Source organism: Zonotrichia leucophrys, chromosome 3 (assembly GCF_028769735.1).
Source record: "Zonotrichia leucophrys gambelii isolate GWCS_2022_RI chromosome 3, RI_Zleu_2.0, whole genome shotgun sequence".
In the NCBI taxonomy this organism is placed as follows: domain Eukaryota; kingdom Metazoa; phylum Chordata; class Aves; order Passeriformes; family Passerellidae; genus Zonotrichia; species Zonotrichia leucophrys.
Window position 1 is genome coordinate 83,626,865 of NC_088172.1, and position 18,281 is coordinate 83,645,145.

The 18,281-nt window shown below is 43.0% G+C and overlaps 1 protein-coding gene across 4 annotated transcripts in view; it reads right to left on the reverse strand.

Annotated features, from left to right (window-relative positions):
* Window positions 1–2,969: 2,969 nt before the first annotated feature.
* The window catches only part of KCNH1 (potassium voltage-gated channel subfamily H member 1), a 182,522-nt gene continuing 167,210 nt past the window's right edge, over window positions 2,970–18,281 (reverse strand). The window contains exons 11-13 of one of the 4 annotated variants that reach the window (XM_064709047.1): window positions 9,037–10,011; window positions 8,833–8,900; window positions 2,970–5,093 (exon numbers count right to left, since the gene is read on the reverse strand). In XM_064709047.1, the coding sequence (XP_064565117.1) occupies window positions 9,163–10,011 (849 nt within the window). In that variant the 3' untranslated portion in view covers window positions 2,970–5,093; window positions 8,833–8,900; window positions 9,037–9,162. Of the gene's footprint in view, window positions 8,901–8,967; window positions 10,012–18,281 lie in introns of all 4 variants that reach the window. The other 3 variants (XM_064709046.1, XM_064709044.1, XM_064709045.1) reach the window with 3 other exon arrangements.

Here is an 18,281-nt window from a genome sequence, read left to right on the forward strand (position 1 = left end):
TTCCCTCATCCACCTGAACAGAAACATCTTCAAGAAAATCTCTACAAGAGAGCAAGGCTTAAAAAGAGCCAAAACATCTTCAAGGTTTCTCAGACACTCCTGCCTCCATAAGTACTTAAAGTGGGGCTGCAGGGAGAAAGCTTTGGAATTGGTAATGATGGATGGAGCTGCCAAAGTTAAGCTTGTTTTAAACCCACACCTGTGCCATGGTGCAACTTAAATTTGAATTTGGCTGTGCTACATAAGGACTTGAACTTAATTAGGAAGGGGAAAGCAGGAATGGAAATGGAAAAGGAAAGGAAAAAAAAAAAACAAAAAGACAAGGCTTGAGCACATGTATTTTACAGATACAGCTGTGCATGAGCATCTTGATAGCTACTTCTGACAGACTTCAGAAGTTCACTTTCCCTAATGCCTTTTTTGGATTTCTCATAGGTTTTTACTCATCCTGTCTTTCACAAACAGGAAAGGTTAATTCCCCCAGCTGCCACATACCAACACAGAAGTTGTGGTGAATTAGAATGAAAGAAGCACAGACTCAATCTTCTAGGTGAAAAAGACTTGTATTGGCTGAGATTCTCTATATGTGTGTTGCAATTAAACCCCTGACACCACTGGCAGCAATAAATACCATAGCAACACAGCATCCTTCCCAGCATTTTCTGGTTGGATACACAGCCTCTCTAACCAGCCCAACTCCTGGAGCAGAAGGCAAGCACAGAGAGCAGCTCATCAGCCAGGGTCTCCTCAGCCTCAGGGTTGGGGCACAGTGGGCACTTCCCACTGGGTGAGGGGCCCAGTGCTCTCCCTGAGTTTGGGTGGGGTCTCCTGAGCATTGCCCTGCACCAGGCACACGCTGAACAGGAATAGTTTTGATGTTTCCTCAGTGCTCTGGGAGCAAATAAACCCCATTGCTATTGCACACGTGTGAGGGGAGGAATTTGCTGCAGTTCAGTCCCACTGGCTCTCACAGCACAGAGGAGCTGGTTTATGCTGATTGTCTTTATCCCATTGCAAAAAAGCACCAGAGTGCTTCCAAGTTTAACACAGACACTAAAATGCACCACAGAGCAACCAAAGAGCCTCCATTGCCAAGTGCAGAACTTAAAACTGTGTAGGCAGCACCCACCTCCCCACAAGCTGAAGCATTGCTGACTGTCCCCAGGAGTTCCTGCTGCTGCCCCAGGACCACACACCCCCTGGCAGGGGTCCCCAGCAGCTGCACACTAACTCATAACCAAGCAGAGGAACCTGCAGCTATTTCTGAGAAAAGCCAGAAGCCACAGCACCCAGCCTGTGCTTTAGAAACCTCCTGTCCCTGCTGTGACTGCGCTCCCAGGTGGAGGGGATGAGGAGCAGGGGCTGGTGCAGGCGGCCTGGGGCTGCTCCCAGCTGCTGGGGCTGCTCCTGCCCAGCTGAGCACAGGGGCGTGGGCAGCATGCACAACACCAGCCCTTGCAATCTACCACATGAATCTGAGCAAAAACTGCTGTAGGTAATTACCCTTGGTTTGAAATGCTGTGGGGCTGCTGGGGGGAGAGAAACTCTGATGGGGAACACTGTGTGGCTGGTGTTACCCCTCCTGTGCTCACTGAGGCTTGGAGCACTGCCAGAGAGGCTGCAAAGAATGCAGTAGCAAAGACAATAATAAAGAATTCAGAAAATGAGAACAACAGCCTCTAGAGACCTCAAAAGAAAAAAAACCTACAAAAAAACCCCCAACCAACCAAAAAACCACCCAAAAAAAACCACCAACCCACAACCAAAATAAAACAAAACAAAAAAATACCCCACACAACAAAACAGAAAAACCCAAGTGAAAGTACATGCCCTCACTATGGTAATTTTCCCTTTTCTAGTAAGGATAAGGACACTGTATAACATGATGCAAAAGAACGCTGGATTTTCACCCTGGCCAGAGAAACAGTGCAAGTGACGAGAGCTCCTGTCACAGCACACAGGACAGAGGATGCAGAAATGCTGCTAAAAATAGCTCCTCATTGTGCTGCTCCCCGTGCAGTTCCACCCCAGCTCAGCACTCTGACAGCTCCTGCTGCACTGCTGTTCTTTTGGAGATGAGATCCACAATCCCATGGAGGGTCTTGGTGACAGCCACATTCACCAGGCCCTTGGGGGAGAGGATGGACAATGAGCCACAGAATTGGCTGCAAAGCTCACAGGGCCCAGGCTGACACCCTGAAGACTAAAACTTTGTATGCACTTCCAGCATGGCTTCTGGCCTGCAGGAATGACTTCTGGCTGGGATCCTGTCACGTGTGTCCCTCCTGATCTGAAAGGATCTCCCATCCCCATGACCTTTGGTTATTGATTCCTTTGCTGAGGTAGCCAAGAAAATAATATTCATTGCTGCCTGTTGCAGCAGTGTCACTGCCAGGGGCTCCCTCTGAGGGGTTTGTCTTTGTGTAGGTCCATGGTGAGGTCACATTCTTCTGCAAGCAGGTGACAGGAAAGCAGAAGGTTCTTTGATCTCTGGTTTCCATGAGTTTTGTAAAAGTTCTCAGATACTGCAGCAGTGAACACAGTCTAAAACACAGACCAACTACAGACGTGTGCCTTCAGGGCATGGGATAATCATTTCTGACAGGCCACAGCCTGTGATGATCTCTGGTGATCTCATTTTGCTCAGCAGATACCTGGGCTAGACTGAGGTGCACAGCACAGGACACTGCCTGGGGTGTCAGGAAATTCACTTTAAAGGGCATCTGAGTTTAGTTTACAGTGAGCCTGGAAATGTGAATCCCTTTGCACTGATACACAGCAGAAAGAAATCTGAAAAACAACCTGAATCATTTACAACCAAAGCAATAATATCCCACTGCTCCATTGATAACACTTGAGATACAAACCAACAGCAACAATATTGCTAGCCAGAAGTTCCAGAGAGTAATTTAAAACCACCTTGCTGATCTTACATATTCAACACAGAGAAAAGCACACCAAAGCAACTGTAATGTATAAAATAGTTTATTACTATAATAAATAAAATTAAACTTCTTTTTTTACAAATATTATTTGTGCTTGTTTAAAAATGTTGACTAGGGATATCATTAATGGAGGTGGCTGCATTTGAATCTGAAACATTCCCAGACAGTGTGTATACATACATACACACACTGTCTATCTACTGGCAGCTGCTTTGCTGACCACAAAAATAGTATCTACTCATTCTCTGTTTCTAGTCATGCTTCATTGAACAAAGTGACAAATGCAAAGAAAAAGAACTGAGAGTATTTGGTGGATTTCTGAAAGGATAAAAACAAGTGAAGTACATTGAAAAGCGCCAAAGCAACTGCATTAACTGCATATCAATCAAGTGTCCATGCAGTGGTGGCTAAATATTGAAACGCAGACAGGTCTCCAACAGATGTACAAATATTGATTGTATGTAGGTACAGTAATATAACACATTCATTGGAAAACTTGGTATTTCTTTATATAGCAGTTCATCCTGATACAAGATTATTGAACTTCTTTCATCTACAGCTAAAATTATTCTTTTTCTATGTTAGTGGTCACAGATTTTGTGGGAAGAAGAAAGAAACCCGTGAGCCTTTCAGAACAGTTAGTGAAAACCCCGAACTGTTTTGTTAACATTAGGCATTTGGATCCAGTTACAGAGATGTTCTGGGATTACACATCAAATATGTTTACACAACACTCAACAATCAGCTTGAAACAAATTACAGTTGCAGGTAAATTCACATTAGCTTTGTTGATCTGTAAAAGCCTCTGAAACACTTTTGCAATATGACGGGTTGGCTCCCTGATATACAAAAGTGTTTAGACAATATCTATGTCTCTTTGTTTTATGAGGGGAGAGGGCAATTGGAGTAATTAATTATCCTAATAAGAAGGCAATAAGTGGAGAAAGAAATGTGATTACCAGCAAGTGATTTCCATTAGACTTAGAAAGCTAATCAAAGTGCTTCATCTTTAGGCAACACTGTAAATACTACAGAACATTAAGAAGGAAGAAGAATGGAATCACAGTTTGAATTATATCACTTATGAAAGGGTCTTAAGGCTAAATGCTGGATATATCTTATTGCAAAAAAAGCTTTATTTTTATTTAATTGAATCAATGTTTCCCACAACAATGTGGTCAAAATGATGTCAGATTGGAGGATACAGTATCCTACTGTGCCTCACCTCAAATTTCTGGAGCTCCCCCTGCATGGGACTCTCTCTGAAAGGTTTGTCTTGATGTATCACAAGTGCAGCAAAAACACAGACTTTGTTATTGCCAATACACCCACAGGAGACTATGTGGAAATGAAAAATTCAGTAGAAGATGCTTTTTGCCACGTAACACCAGGACAAGAAAGCAGAGCTGCAGCAACCATGTGTTATGCTGCCCATGAGAAGAAGGATAGGCTCAGCACCTTTGAGACAGCCCCTGGTACCAGAAAAAAATAAATCCATCTATTCCACCATCTCTCTTGCAGGAAAAGCCATGATGAACACTACCAGGGCAGCTTGGCTTCAGAGATACTGTGAGCAACAAACACCAGCTTCTAAGCCTTATCCCCACCAACTAGGACACAGCATTTTTTGCAGTTTCACAAGGATTTCTCTTTCCTGACTATCATGACCCTCACCAGATCTTCTCTTAGTCACACTATTTACCAGACTCACAGTATGAAGTTGAGGCCAGCTAGAAAAATCAAAAATCATGGCCTTAAAAGTTCAACAGTTAACAAACAAGACACTAACAAGACACTCAGTGGATGTCTGCTGGGAAGATTTAAGCTCCCCTCTTGGACTGGAATCGATGAGGAATGTGCTTTTACTTAACAGAAATGCAATCCATAGACTTATCTATACACAGATCTTATATATATATGTGTGTATGTACACGCATCTGCACAAGCGTAATCATACACCTCGTTGTTTATATAGCAAAGACAAATTATGTCGTCAATTTTTTCACAGATTGGTTAAGAGTGATTGCAAATATATCACCAGATAGTCACAGTAAGTATCTTGTTCAGTTCATTAAGGGAAGTGCTGCAGAAACAGAGCATCGCCTCCGGAGCTGTTAAACAGGGTGTTCGCTGGGGCTCAGGGCAGAACTGTGGAAGAGATTTAAAGGAAGAATGGTGTTTTCACAAGTATACTTGTAATACCAGACAGAAGTAAATGTATCTGAACAAGGTAAGGGTGAGGGCTGGGGTTTGCTTTTTTAATCCTTTTTCATATGCTGCATATTTGTATTCTTTGTAACCATTTAAGCATGAACTTTCAGAAGTTCCCATTTGACCAAATCATAATACAGGCTCCTTCCCTCAACTGCCTTCTTTTGGCTGAAATTTAATTACACCATATAGTCAGAATGGAACACATCATCTCCTTTAGAATGATGCAGGTCGTTTAGCAGGTTGTTAAATGGCAGAAGCACTATGCCAGAACACAGTCAAAACTGAGGCTTTGGTTTTTGTTTGGGTTTTTTCGTTATACCATCTACAAGCATTTCCTTGTGAAGGGACAGAGTCTTATTTTCAGAGATCCTTCAGTTCTAAGCTGGAAAATAATTAAGTGAAAAGGCTTAGCCAACATAGAGAGAACAAGAGAAATAGGAAAAGCTGACAAATAAAATCAAAGAACTAATAACAATTCTGATGGGTCCACATGCCATCCAGCCATAGGCATCTGTCTGAGTGTAAGGCTCAGTGGAGAAAGACAGACTTGTAACACAGGGGCTTTTTGCCACTCTTTAAAGGAAAAGTGCTGCATCAGCAGAGCCTGAGCACCATAGCACAGGTTCAGATTAGCTTGGGGTTCAAAGGAGTGGGCATGGATTTGTTAATTTTTTAACCACTCAATAGTCCAGGGAATCCAAACTCCAAAACTCATCCTAGACGGTAATTTTTTTCAAATTCTCTTAAAACAAATACAGGTTGCTGAGGGATGATGTACTCTTCTACAACCAGTGTTAGTGCCTGACAGTTCATAATAATGGGCCTAATCTCAGTTACAGCTGTGCAGGTCTGACTGGCACTGACTCCTGTCAGGGCTCACCTGGAGCAGACACCCTGAAATGTCATTGTAAGGAGCAAGCAGAGTTTCTCTGCCATTTCCTGACCATAGCAAAGTTAAATTAGGCCATAATCTTCAAAGACAGTAAGTTTTAAGTAGAATTCAGATGTGTGTTACAATCTTTGAGGGCTTTACAAATAATAAATGTCTTTATAGGCCATTGTAAGAGCCTGAAAAAAGCCTTAGAAAAGGACTGGGTTCACATAATCACTGTTATACAGGGTGGGGAGGAGTTTGGTATCATTCTGAGCATCAGGCTACGCAAAGAGCATCCCCAGAAAATGGGGACTTGTCTGCCTGTGTTCACAGCCTGGGCAATTATTACAATTAGGGGGCTTCTGGGACTGGTCCTGGTGGGATTCCAGGCTGGGCAATCAACAACAGCAGAATATCCTTTGACATATCCCTGAGGGCACACAAAAATATCACTGAGAAACAATTCAATTCAGTATCAGCAACAAAGGGCCGGTAACCTGCAACTGCACATTTACTTTTAGGTTTGCACTGCAGTTCTGGAGATACTAGGCACATTCTTAGGAGGCTGTAAACATTTCCTCCCTTGTCCACCTGGGATAAGCTCAGGTCCATGTTTATCCAGCTGCAGGTAAATGGGTGACACTTTCACAAAGGACTTGCTAAGACCTTCAGCCTTTCAAAACCTTTATGAAGAGAAGTGTTGTGAATGTCATGCTGGTGAGGAATTTGCCTGGATCAGGAAACTGACTCCAAGGCAGTCTCTAAAAACTTGCTGGAAATCAGTTACAAATCCTTGTGTATCAGTACACCTGGAGTTTACTTAGGTAGTAATTACTGTCTAAGAAGACCAGAAACAAAAAAAATCATGACAAAGTTTTTCACAGAAACTGTGGATGGATGGGTTTCTGTGGCAGCCATGCCACTGCTGTTGCAGGTACCTGCTGCCACTTAGAGTGATTAAAGCACCAAACACAAAGCGTGGCTTTGGTCAGAGAGTGCCTTCCTCAGCACTGCAGGTCTGCAGTGAGCAACTGGAAACGACACCAGGTACCACTGGAAAAACCTAAACATGGAACTAGAAATAAGGAAGTACCTTCTTGGTTTCAGAGCAACTCATCTCCCTGCTTGCATTTCCTTGTGGGAGGGAAGAAGGTAACCTACAGATATGAACCTGGGAGTTGTTTCTCAGGAGTATTTAAATCCTTGGGTATGAATTCACAGTCTGTGGGTACCTCCATACCAAACCAAGGAGAAAGGCAATAAAAGCCAATCCTAAACCACCTGCCTCTGGACTAAGAAATGGTGGTGCTGGCTTGGAATAATTGTTATCTTTGAGAACAAGGGCAGTTACTGCAGGAACAGGTAGAAACAACCACTCCTGACAGCAGGACCTGAGCTGGGAGCTTTGCAAGGCACAGCCTCACCACTGTGCCAGTCATCTGTGGACGTCCCAGCTCCCCAGGGATGTCTGGCACTGTTCTGCACTGCCCTGTGCAAGCATCAGGCCAGCAGAAATCACTAAAATTGATTGTGTTCCTTGCTCTTCTGTACTTAACATGAAAAAAAATCTTCCAACCAAAAAATCCCGTGTTTCTTTGTAAATGACTTAGTACCAAGGAAAAAGAATGAGATTTAACACACACAGTGTTAAGACCAGTTGACATGAAAGACGAAAACCCCTTAAAGTGTGGTATGGCACCATGCTTCTGAGATCTAAGCTACTGTTAACCAGTGAACATACCAGATCAGTGGAGTGAATGTACTGTGAATATACACCTGTATCCCAAGGTGAGAACACAAGTTGTGATACCATCTATGTTACCCTATATGAATAATGAAGAATAGTTTTGGTAAAGTGCTTCAATCTTTCTCTGAAAAAAGTTATGAAAATATAAGTTTTGGAAACATCTCCTTCTTTAAGAAGCAGATCTCTTTGTTTCCTTGCTACAATAGCACTTGCATACAGTAAGCACTGAATTTCTGCCTCTACTATCCATTTGCTTCCAAGCTAGATTAGATCAGGAACAATACACCTGGATGTAGAGGAAAATGCCACTGTCTGGCACTGTTAAAAATTCTGTGAAAGCCTTTGGCTTCAATGAACATTATCAAAACAGAAACTTCTGAATAATAATTTAACAAGAATTAAAAGAGCAGATTCGTAGCAGAACAGGACATAAATGCCACAGTATATTTTCATTGGGAGGCAAATCTGCAGGACCTGTTAGTGATGTTTCAAATATGTTGTGCTGAGGGCTGCTCTCAGGTACACTTCACACCCAACCCTCCAGCAGCTGGAGTTGAAAGCAGAAGTATCAAATGTTGAAAGACATCTGAGACAGAAGAGAAGTTTTTTGAAAAAACATAAAAAGGTTTGAAAAAAACATATCTTTGATTCAGTGAATGATTGTGGAAGATCCCATTTATTAATAGATCTGAAATACTGTGGCTATTTTTGAAGATGTTGCCAAATGTAATTGTTTTAGCAGTATGTCAGTTTGAAATTAAAAACCACAATTTTTTTTTCATCTTAGCCCTTCCTTGACTACCCAAAAGAAACTTAAGCACACAATAAAATACATGTCTCCTACTGCTCTTTGCATTATTACAGCTTTATGAAAATATACTGTGACATCCAACATGTTGTAGAGGTGACTGAGACAGTGACAGCAGCAACAAAACGAAAAAACAAACAACCCACCAAACACTGAAAAGATAAGCACCCTGGCAAGTGCTTATTCATATAGGCATAACCCGAGCTAAGGACATAAGGCATGCTCCAAAAACCTCAGAGATCACCTGGGGCTCACGGGGATGGCTGCTGCTGTCAGAATTCTTATTCGAACATCCCGAGGGAGAGAAGGGGCCTGGGGGGGGGGGGGGGGGGGGGGGAATGAGGACAAAGGGAGGAAAGAAAAACTTTAGAAACTGTACCCTTGCTGTCAAAAAGGCTTCAAAGTCAGCTGCCATCTTGACATGAGGTTGCAATTCCTGTTACCATACCTTTTTAGACAGAGGGAACATGCTTAGTGAATGGATCCCTCATTTGTTTTCAAGAAAGATTAAATGTAAAGTGTTAGGGGGCTGTTTCTTTGTTTGTTGGTTTGTTTGTTTTTAAAAAGAAACACCTCAGCTAGCTCCAAACATGTCTTTTTCTGATTCTGGAGACTGGGGCCTCGATATTTCAAACAACTCCTGGGGTGACTGGGAGCTTCTTCTTGAGGTCAATATCCTAAGTATCTCAGCAAGCTGGTTTTCTATATTGGTCATTTTTGTGTTTAAAGCCTTGATGTCCTCTTTCAACTCATGCTTCACTTCTAGCATGGTGGCCTGAAGAGTCTGTTCTGGGATGGGATAAAAGGAATGCTTGACCTCGGTGAGGACCGGGCTGTGGTCCTGCGGGCTTCTCGTCTCCCCAGCGTTATCCAAGCGCAAGTCACTTTTTGTAATGCCGCTGTCACAAGAGTCTGTCTTCTTCAGGGTAGCTTCTCCTGAAGCTTTAGTTCTCTCAGGTAAAGTCTCCATGGACTCTGCTTTAGAGACCTTGTTCCAGTCTTCGCCCTTCCCACAGGCCTCCTTGAACTTGGCCCAGCCTTTGCGCCGGGGGTACTCCCCCGAGGCCTTGCAGGCCGCGTGCTCCACCGGCGGGGCCTGCAGCTTGGCCTGGTCGGAAGCCGCGGAGGTGGAGGCGGGCTGGTAGGACACGGGCGTCGCCGGGCTCTCCCGGACCGTCACCACACTGGCCTTGACCACGGTGCGAGCGGAGGACTGCTCCCCGATGGCATTGCCCTTCTCCACATCCAGCTCGTCCGGATCGCGGCCCCTCTCTGCCGCGAGCCGCGCTTCCTTCTGCTGCCTGAACCGCTGGAACAGCCGCCGCACCGGGTGGTCCGGGGGCAAGATCAGGGGCGCTTCGTTCTTCCTCTTCATCCTCTCCTCTTCTTCCCGCTTGACGTCGCTGATTTTCCGGAACACAATCTACAGGGAGAAAGAGGTTTCACTCTGTGATTAACTGCACGCTTGTTAAGGGCGAAAAGTTGGAGAAAGAATTGTTTGAAAGAATCTGTTTTAACTGAGACTTGCACAACCTCTGCACATTTATAGCAACATTTTCAAATGTCTTACGTTGTGTGGAATGTGGCTTATTTCATTATTTAAGAGCAGACACCATCTGTCTTATAATACCAAAAAGAAAAAAACCAGAAGAAAAATACTTCTCCAGCTCTGACAGTCAGAGTAAGGCAGTGCCATTGTAAATATAAAGATCCCAGGAAGATACTTGTTCTATTTTGTGTTAAAAAGTGACTTCTTGTATTCATTTTCCTGACTATATGGTTCAGTACCAAGTTTCTAATGTTACAGAGCCATTCCCATCAGTCTCATCTCAGAGCTCACTCACTGCAAATGATCTGATACTATTTCAGTGCAGCTTGGCCACTCGTGGTGCCAGTACAGCAGAGACTACTCTGGACTCTTCAACAGCAGTTTGCAAAGTGCTTCTTGCCCTCCCTTCCTCCCACATATTCTTTTAGAAGCAACACACAGTTTAAGGATGCAAAGCTTGAGTCAATCCCAAAGCCAGGGGCACAAGGACAATGGGAGATAGGCTTGGCAAGACATGGGGTAGTTGCTCATGGCTTGATTACCTCAGAAGCTTGTAGAGCTTCATGCCTTAATTTATCTCTTTATTTCTATGCAAAAGAGAACATTTTTGCACAAAGAAGCATTAATTTTCCATCTACCCTCCTAATTATATCTTCCTGAGCCTCTAAGGCTAAGTGATCTCTACAGGAGCAGCCCAAGGATCCCTCCCACAGGTTGAGATGCTATGAGGCTTCTACTGAAAAAAGCCTCACAGCATCTCAACCTGTAGCCATGCAAGGTTTCTTCCTTGCATGTGATGGAAATGCATTCCCTTCAAAAAGTCTGTGCATTTTACATTAGTATTGGTATTTTCCAGGCCAATGAAGAACCAGTAAGTAGCCTAATTTGAAAATGAGAGGTCCCCAAAGCTAAAGTTTGCAATACAGAGGGTAAAAGATGCAGCCCACAGCTTCTACTGAACATTGATACCTAATCCCTTTAGCTGCTTTGGGGAAAATCCACTTAAAGACCTTACACTTCAATGCAGAAATAACTTTGAGATTTAAATCATTATTAGGAAATGTGTAAATAAACCCATCCCTCTGTTGCAGACAAATTTAAATTAAACTAAAGTTAATAAGCACTTCTTCACTGGCACACACAAAATGAATGTTTCTCCAGACTCCAATGCTTCTTGACAGTTTTGTCATTGTGGAGCAGGGAAAAAACCATCTTAACAGTGCATCTTTGGAAGGAAGAAGTTGTCAGACTTGGCAGCATTTCCTAAATACAAAAGAATAAAATTAGCAGGAAGGATATTTTATTTCCAAGCTGTAATTATGAAACTAAATATGAGATAAGAATAAGAAAACAGGGTACTTGACAGTCTTTTTTTTCTTCCCTCCAGGAAACTCACTTGCAATGAGCTCAGTAGAAAGTGGACAAAGCAGTGTAATCCTTAGAAGTGAAAGAATAGCACTCACAGTGAAGGGAATTCAATGCAATCCTGCAGGCCAATAGCTTCCCACACACTGGCAGTTTCCCACTTTACGTGAGGGATCAGTGCCAGCCCAGTGTTAGGGCAACTGCCCCTCTTGCTCTGCTGGAGCCAAGTGATGCCAGGCAGGGTCCCAGGGGCTCACTCAGCAGCATCCTGAGGCTGGCTCTGGGGGCACAAAGCCCCAGCACACCAAGGCAGCCACCTGACCAAGCCAGGTCAATTTGTTCCTGCAAAACTCTGTGTCCCTAAGCCTTCCCTCTTCTGGGGTTTGTCTGTTAGGTGTGGATATCCACATCTGTGCCAGATGTAGCTAACAGGGCTCACTCTGTACATGAGCATGTTGACTTGGTCGGACCTATGGATCAGGACTTGCCTTAAATTCTCAGAAGGGATGTGTGACTGACTGGTGTAGTGGTCACACTCACAGGGATCATCAGGGAAGGCTTCAGACCCAGAGGCCAGGATGCTTTGCAGAGTCCATGTCTAGGCCAGACCCTGCTCCACACAGCCCAGTCAGCACTTGTCTGGAAAGTACTTGAGCATCTCTTGCTATTTAATGCCTGGTTTTTGCAACATAAATGGGAAAGTTGTGACAGAAGCTGTCTCTGCTACAACACCATGCAGGAGAGACAGCAATTACCAAGTCTCAAGCAATCAATCCCATATTAACAGCCTGGCCCAGTCCATATTAGCCCTAGCCACTGCACCTCAAGCAGTTAGTAGCATGATCTCTGTGGTGGAGGACACAATAAATTTACCAGCAAATGCAGAAAGGTGAGCACTGATGGACAAGCTGTTGGCAGCACTCACCCACCCACAGCCCCCACTGCTCTCCATGGCACTGCCTGGAGAGCCCCCTTTGGATGCCAGGCATCCTTGGCCATGGAGGAGCTGCCATCAGCCTTCCCACTGTGTGGTGGCCAGCCTGAGAGACCCAAACACACCTTCCCTGCTTTGCCTTCAGGAGATCCCACTGCAGCAGGAGCAGGAATGTGCGTAGAAGGAGATGTATAAACACTGCCTTTGCCATGGGTACTGCCACCACATCCCTGATTTCCATTTTCCACAAGACCTTAGACCAGCTCCAAAGGAAGTGCACCAGGGCAGCAGCCACTGCATGAATGCAGAAATGCAGCCCTTGGGTCTCCCACCCTGCCTGACACCTTCTACAGATACACATTTATGTGGCAAGCTGTGCTCACACAATGCAAGTCAAACATACACACATTTGCCAGGGGACATCCCTCCAACTCTTGGGCTAGCTCCTTTTACCTGACTCCTGAGACACTGGAGAAACAGCTGAGAGAGCAACTTCTCTTTGGGAAGCTCAGACAAAGCTGTCCCTTGTCTCCCTTTCTGCAAGTTCCCCAGTGCTGAAGTTTTTCCAGACAGCTCCATATTTATGTTGTAAGCAAAAATATTACAGCTATGCAAAACTCTGCAGTAATTGAAAATGCATTCATAAACTCCACTTTGGACTTTTTTTTTCTGCCTTTTTTTAAGATTAAATGCTCCTTATAAACAAAAATACACATAACTTTACAGTTGACTCTTTTCTTATAAATGCTAAGGAAAATATTGTTTTCAAGTAGTTTATTTTCAGCAGCAGCCAAGTTATTCAGAAAATCTGGCTGGTATGCCAATGGATGTACACCTGCTCCCAACAAGCAGTAAGAGTACAAAGGAAAAGAAAATAGATTTTATTTGTTATAAGGAAGAGAAGTCTGGACCTACTTTTTCATATGGAATTTGATAGGGCTACAAATATGACTTTATTCAAAGTTAAAACCCAAAATATTGTTGAAAAGATCCCAAGCTAGCTTTTAGAACAGTACCTCCTTAACCCTTTCTCCAAGGACAGAGCTTTACACCCTCAAAATCTCCTAGCCCATGTATCATACACTGCTCAAACACAGGGGACTTCACAAGTTATGCAGTTCTCCAGAACACTGCACTCTTCAAGACCTAAGCACACAGGTCCCACAGAAAAAACTTAGTGGGAGCATTTTAACAGTATGTCAAAACCCAAAAGATGGACCAAGAACCTGAATTGAGATGAAATAACATGAAATTTAAACACCAGGCCTAAAGCTGCATATTTCACACCTCCACTCTCAAGTCTCATTTCATAATTCTGCTTTTATTAAAAAGGTGCTGAATCTTGTACCTCCACAGGGAAGCTGCCCAAGCTGCCAGAAGTTGGAGTATTGTGGAGGTATCAGCCTAGATTTGCCAAAACCTTGAAAAACAGCCCTGTTAGGCACAGATTCTTGCAATTGTATGAACATTTAACCAAGACATGCAGTGATGATGGCTCTACAACAATTTCATTTTTTAGAAAATTCACTCAGAGACAAGTGGAGAAATGCACTGACACGTTCCTGGTGCACTCCTGCTCCTCTGTATCCCTACAGATCTATGACAGAATGCTCTCTGTGACCACAGTCCTGCCTGTGCAGGAGTCCTGTCCAAGAGAGAAAGACAGTGTTACACCAAGCACTTTTCCCTTTCCTCAGTATTATCTAGTTGTGAAGTCTTCAGTGACTTTGGGTAAAGTCACTTAAGTCTGCCTCTTTTGAATCATCATAGAATTTTCAAGTTGTATTTCCAGAATAAATGTTTTTACAAATTAAAGTCAACACATTAAAAAAATGAAGTAGACATAATTGAATACTTGGTTGTCAAATGTGGATTGCCCAGCAACTGTTACAAGAATTTTACTGTGCTCAGCACTGAAACCCAAGCATCATTTAAATAACAGAGTGTGGACATTATTTGCAAATATGACTTTCATAATTTCTTTATGATAAGACCAGGAGAACAAATGGCATTGTGACCCCCAAGATTAAGGCAGGCCATAGGATTGCTCTGAAGGGGCATTCCCTGGAAGGAATCTTGTTACCACTAGATTGCATCTTTTAGAAAAACATCCAGTTTGATGGCAATAAGGAATCCATCATGACATCTAGATGAAACATTGCTTCACTTTTTGATTCAAGGCTAAGTTTCATTGAATAATAGAATTATAGAATCATAGAATGGTTTGGGTTGGAAGAGACCTTAAAGATCGTCCAGTTCCAACCTCTCTGCCATGGGCAGAGACAGCTGTCGCTAGACCAGATTGCTCAGAGCTCCAGCCAACCTGGCCTTGAATGCTTCCAGGAATGGGGCATTCTCAGCTTCTCTGGCAACCCTCACAGTGAAGAATTTTTTCCTATTATCTAATCTAAACCTACTTTCTTTAGTTTGAATCCATGAGTTGAGTCCTGTCACTACAGGCTCTTTTAGGAAGTCCTTCTCCATCATTCTTGTAGATTCCCTTCAGGTACTGGCAGACTACAGTGAGGTTGCCCCAAATCTTCTTTTCTCCAGGCTGAACTTCTCAGCCTCTTACTTCTCTCAGCCTTTCCTCATGGGAGAGGTGCTCTACTATGCTGTCCACTGTCAGTAGTTGTTCTTGTCACGAACTGTTGGTTGTTCACAACCCCCACCAGGAGGGTGCTGCCTGCCAAGTCATGGCAAGCCCATGTTCTTTGCCTCTCCTCACATTGCCAGAAAGGCAATCAACAGAAGGGCAAGGCAGGAATGATGCATTAGCCACCAGATTTTGGACTTGCATGCCAACACTGCATGAGACAGACTTGAAGATCAGGGGGTGCTACATTTAGACATATTGTGAATGTACTGAAAACCCTCCCCTGCAAATACTGAAAGAGACCTGCCTGCACCTGATATGAAAGGATCTTTTAGTCTTGTGCAAAAACATCCAAGGTTTTCTTCAACTTTGATTTGTAAGGACTGATCCAAGGCCCACAGGAATAGATAGAAGTAGGATTTAGAATAGATAGAAGTAGGATTTCATCATGTTTTGAATCAGACTGTCATCATGGAGTTACAATTATGAGGTTTCTAGCCACAAAGCTGCTGCTATTATTAGCTCTGCCAGCTTCCCTTCTTTCCACCTCTATAGCATGCACAAATACTGCAAGATTTGGCAGGTCTTCCTCAGCACAGCAGCAAGTAGCATGGCATTTTTCTCTGGTGCTTAATAATTCTCTTTCATAGATACAGAAACATTCCCAGAGTCTGAAAGTGCCAAATATCATAAACAATTAAAAGCTTAAAATTACTTCATACAGTGCTCACAGAAAATGAACTTAAGCGTGAGGAAAACAATCATGAAGAGGCATTCATTATTACACAGTCCATCCAGGATCTGCCAAGAACTGATGAAAATATCTTCAGGCTGATGTTAGTCCGATGAAAATTGGATCCAATCTTTCTTCCTTTTTTATTTTGTTTTTTTTTAAGAAGCAAAAGGGGAGAGAAAATGGAAAGAGACAGAAGGCTCAACAATAAAAATGCTTTTGACACTGATGTTAAAGAAACCAAAGCTGCACGTGATCAACGTAGAGTGTGATGATGAGGACTCCCTACAGCAGTGTATTAGCAGGTGTCGGGGCAAAAGGAGCCTGTGGCTTTTGCAAGTTTATGGGATGGCTTGTCAGAAAGAAGGGAATCACTGGTCCTACCTTCTCATTAAATACAGGATCAAGAGAATGTGCAATAATGTTGCAGATGTCATTAAGTTCTCTCTAGCTTTAATGTCTATAACAGCAGAATTTCATTTCTGCTTGTGAAGAGGAACAAGTTTCTCTCCAGCTAAGGTCACATGCCTTCTGGGCACTCTCAAATATTTCTAGTTTTGATTAATTATCTGAAAATTCAAAGCAAACTAGAATTCAGAAGGTCCTGGCAGTGGGGCTGTACAGGGGTGCTGGTGTCAGCAAACCTCAGGGATCCCTGGGAGACACAAAGCCCAAGGGCCAGCATGTGGATGGGCACAGCCCCTTGTGCTGTGGGGTGTCATCACTCTGCCCTTCAGACAGAGCAGTACCCAGTTACTTTCCAAAAACCAGGCTTCTGTGCACTTCACTAATAAACAAGTGCTCAGAAGAGACACAACTTCATCGTTTCATGAGCATCCAGGCTACCCAGATGAACAGAGAAAACAAGGGTTTCAGTCTCCACAGAACATCATCTGGGCTAAATGTTACTGTCAGGAGCACTATCAGTTCAACAGTGCTGAAATTCTTCTCTGTGACAGCCTGCTTTGTAGCCTGATTACAAATTCTAGAAATATCAACTCAGATATTAGTGTTTAATCGTGTCACTATTACTTGTTTAGAAGTTCTCTACACAACTCAAGGCTCCACTTCTCTATGTCAAACTCCTCATTCTAATTCAGGTTTACAGGCTGTGCTAGTGTTGAGTGAAAAGGGAAAAGCTTTTACAAAAATACTACTGAAAACAAGACAGAACTATGTCTAAAGCAATTAGTGGAAATAATAAAAAACCCCTGCCTGATCTGCAACAGACTCCCTAGCAGGTTTTGAGGCATTAAGAGATGTGTCTTCCCCACAACAGATTTCAAAACACTGTCAACAGTAAACTTAGACAACTGCACAACTAAAAACCACACAGGTCTGAATAGACACAATTACAGCACATTACTGCTCATTTAGCAACCTCCTTCACTAATATACAAAGGATGCAAGAGAAACAGGGAAAAAGAAGCCATTGAAATACATGTATTGCTAAAGATCTACTAGAACTTCATTATTCTGAGATGAAAAGTAGCTGTCACAAGCAAATACTTAATGTGCAAACAAGAGCTTAGGGAAATTATGCCGGATCTGAGTGGTGGAACGTTATACCCCCTGAGAACTACTATGTCCATCAAAATGTGAAATGCTCCGCAGGACCTTCTTGTTTCTAGTTAATGAGGAAAAAAAGAATGTTTATGGGTTTTGACAGCCAACTGTCAGCAGTTTCTAGCAGCAACTCCTATAAAATACTATTTTCATGTTTGTTTGGGGGGGGGGTTGCATTGTTTTGGTTTTTTTAATCTTCTTTTTAGCACATAGGGTGCTTTTCTAGCTGTGGGCAGACATCAAACATACTACCAATTCATGTAGTGTCATCTTTTATTCCAGATCAACATACTACCTGCATTCTTGGGCAGACAACACTGCCTCAAAAACTGCTTTAAGGAGAGCCCAAGGCACAGCAGGAACTCACCTCTCTGTCACCTCAATTACAACTATACAAAACATCATCTAATCTGTACAACGTGCTTTCTCAGGACTCAGAGTCTGTTTCTCCAAGCTCCCCGTGGCTTGCTGCCATTTACTAAGTGTTTTCTGGAAGAAACCAGGCAATTTGTGAGAGTCAAGGATTTGGGATTTTTTCCCCCATCTCTAACTCAGACACAATTTCACTTGAGATCTGAAATGGATGCAAAGGTCGTAGAGCTGAGAAAAGCAATGATGTGTTGAGGGAATAGTTAAATTGCATAGTTTGCTTTCTGTGATTACATTTGGATACTAGCTTGCCATTAAGATAATTTCCTCTTAGCTAGTGTCTTCATTCCCTTGTTTTTCCTTCTGCTTTCACTTATCTGCTTTCTGTCATTAGACTTACAGTGATTGACAGGTATTTTACTTTCCAAGAGAGAAATCAAATGCATTTTCAAATGTATTCAAATTAATCAGAGCTTACCAAGAGCTTACAAGTCATTCAGCTACCTTCAAATGCCCACTCACAAACCAATCCACACAAACACAATGCTCCGTGCTCCCAATGCACAAGGGTTGTGCAGCTC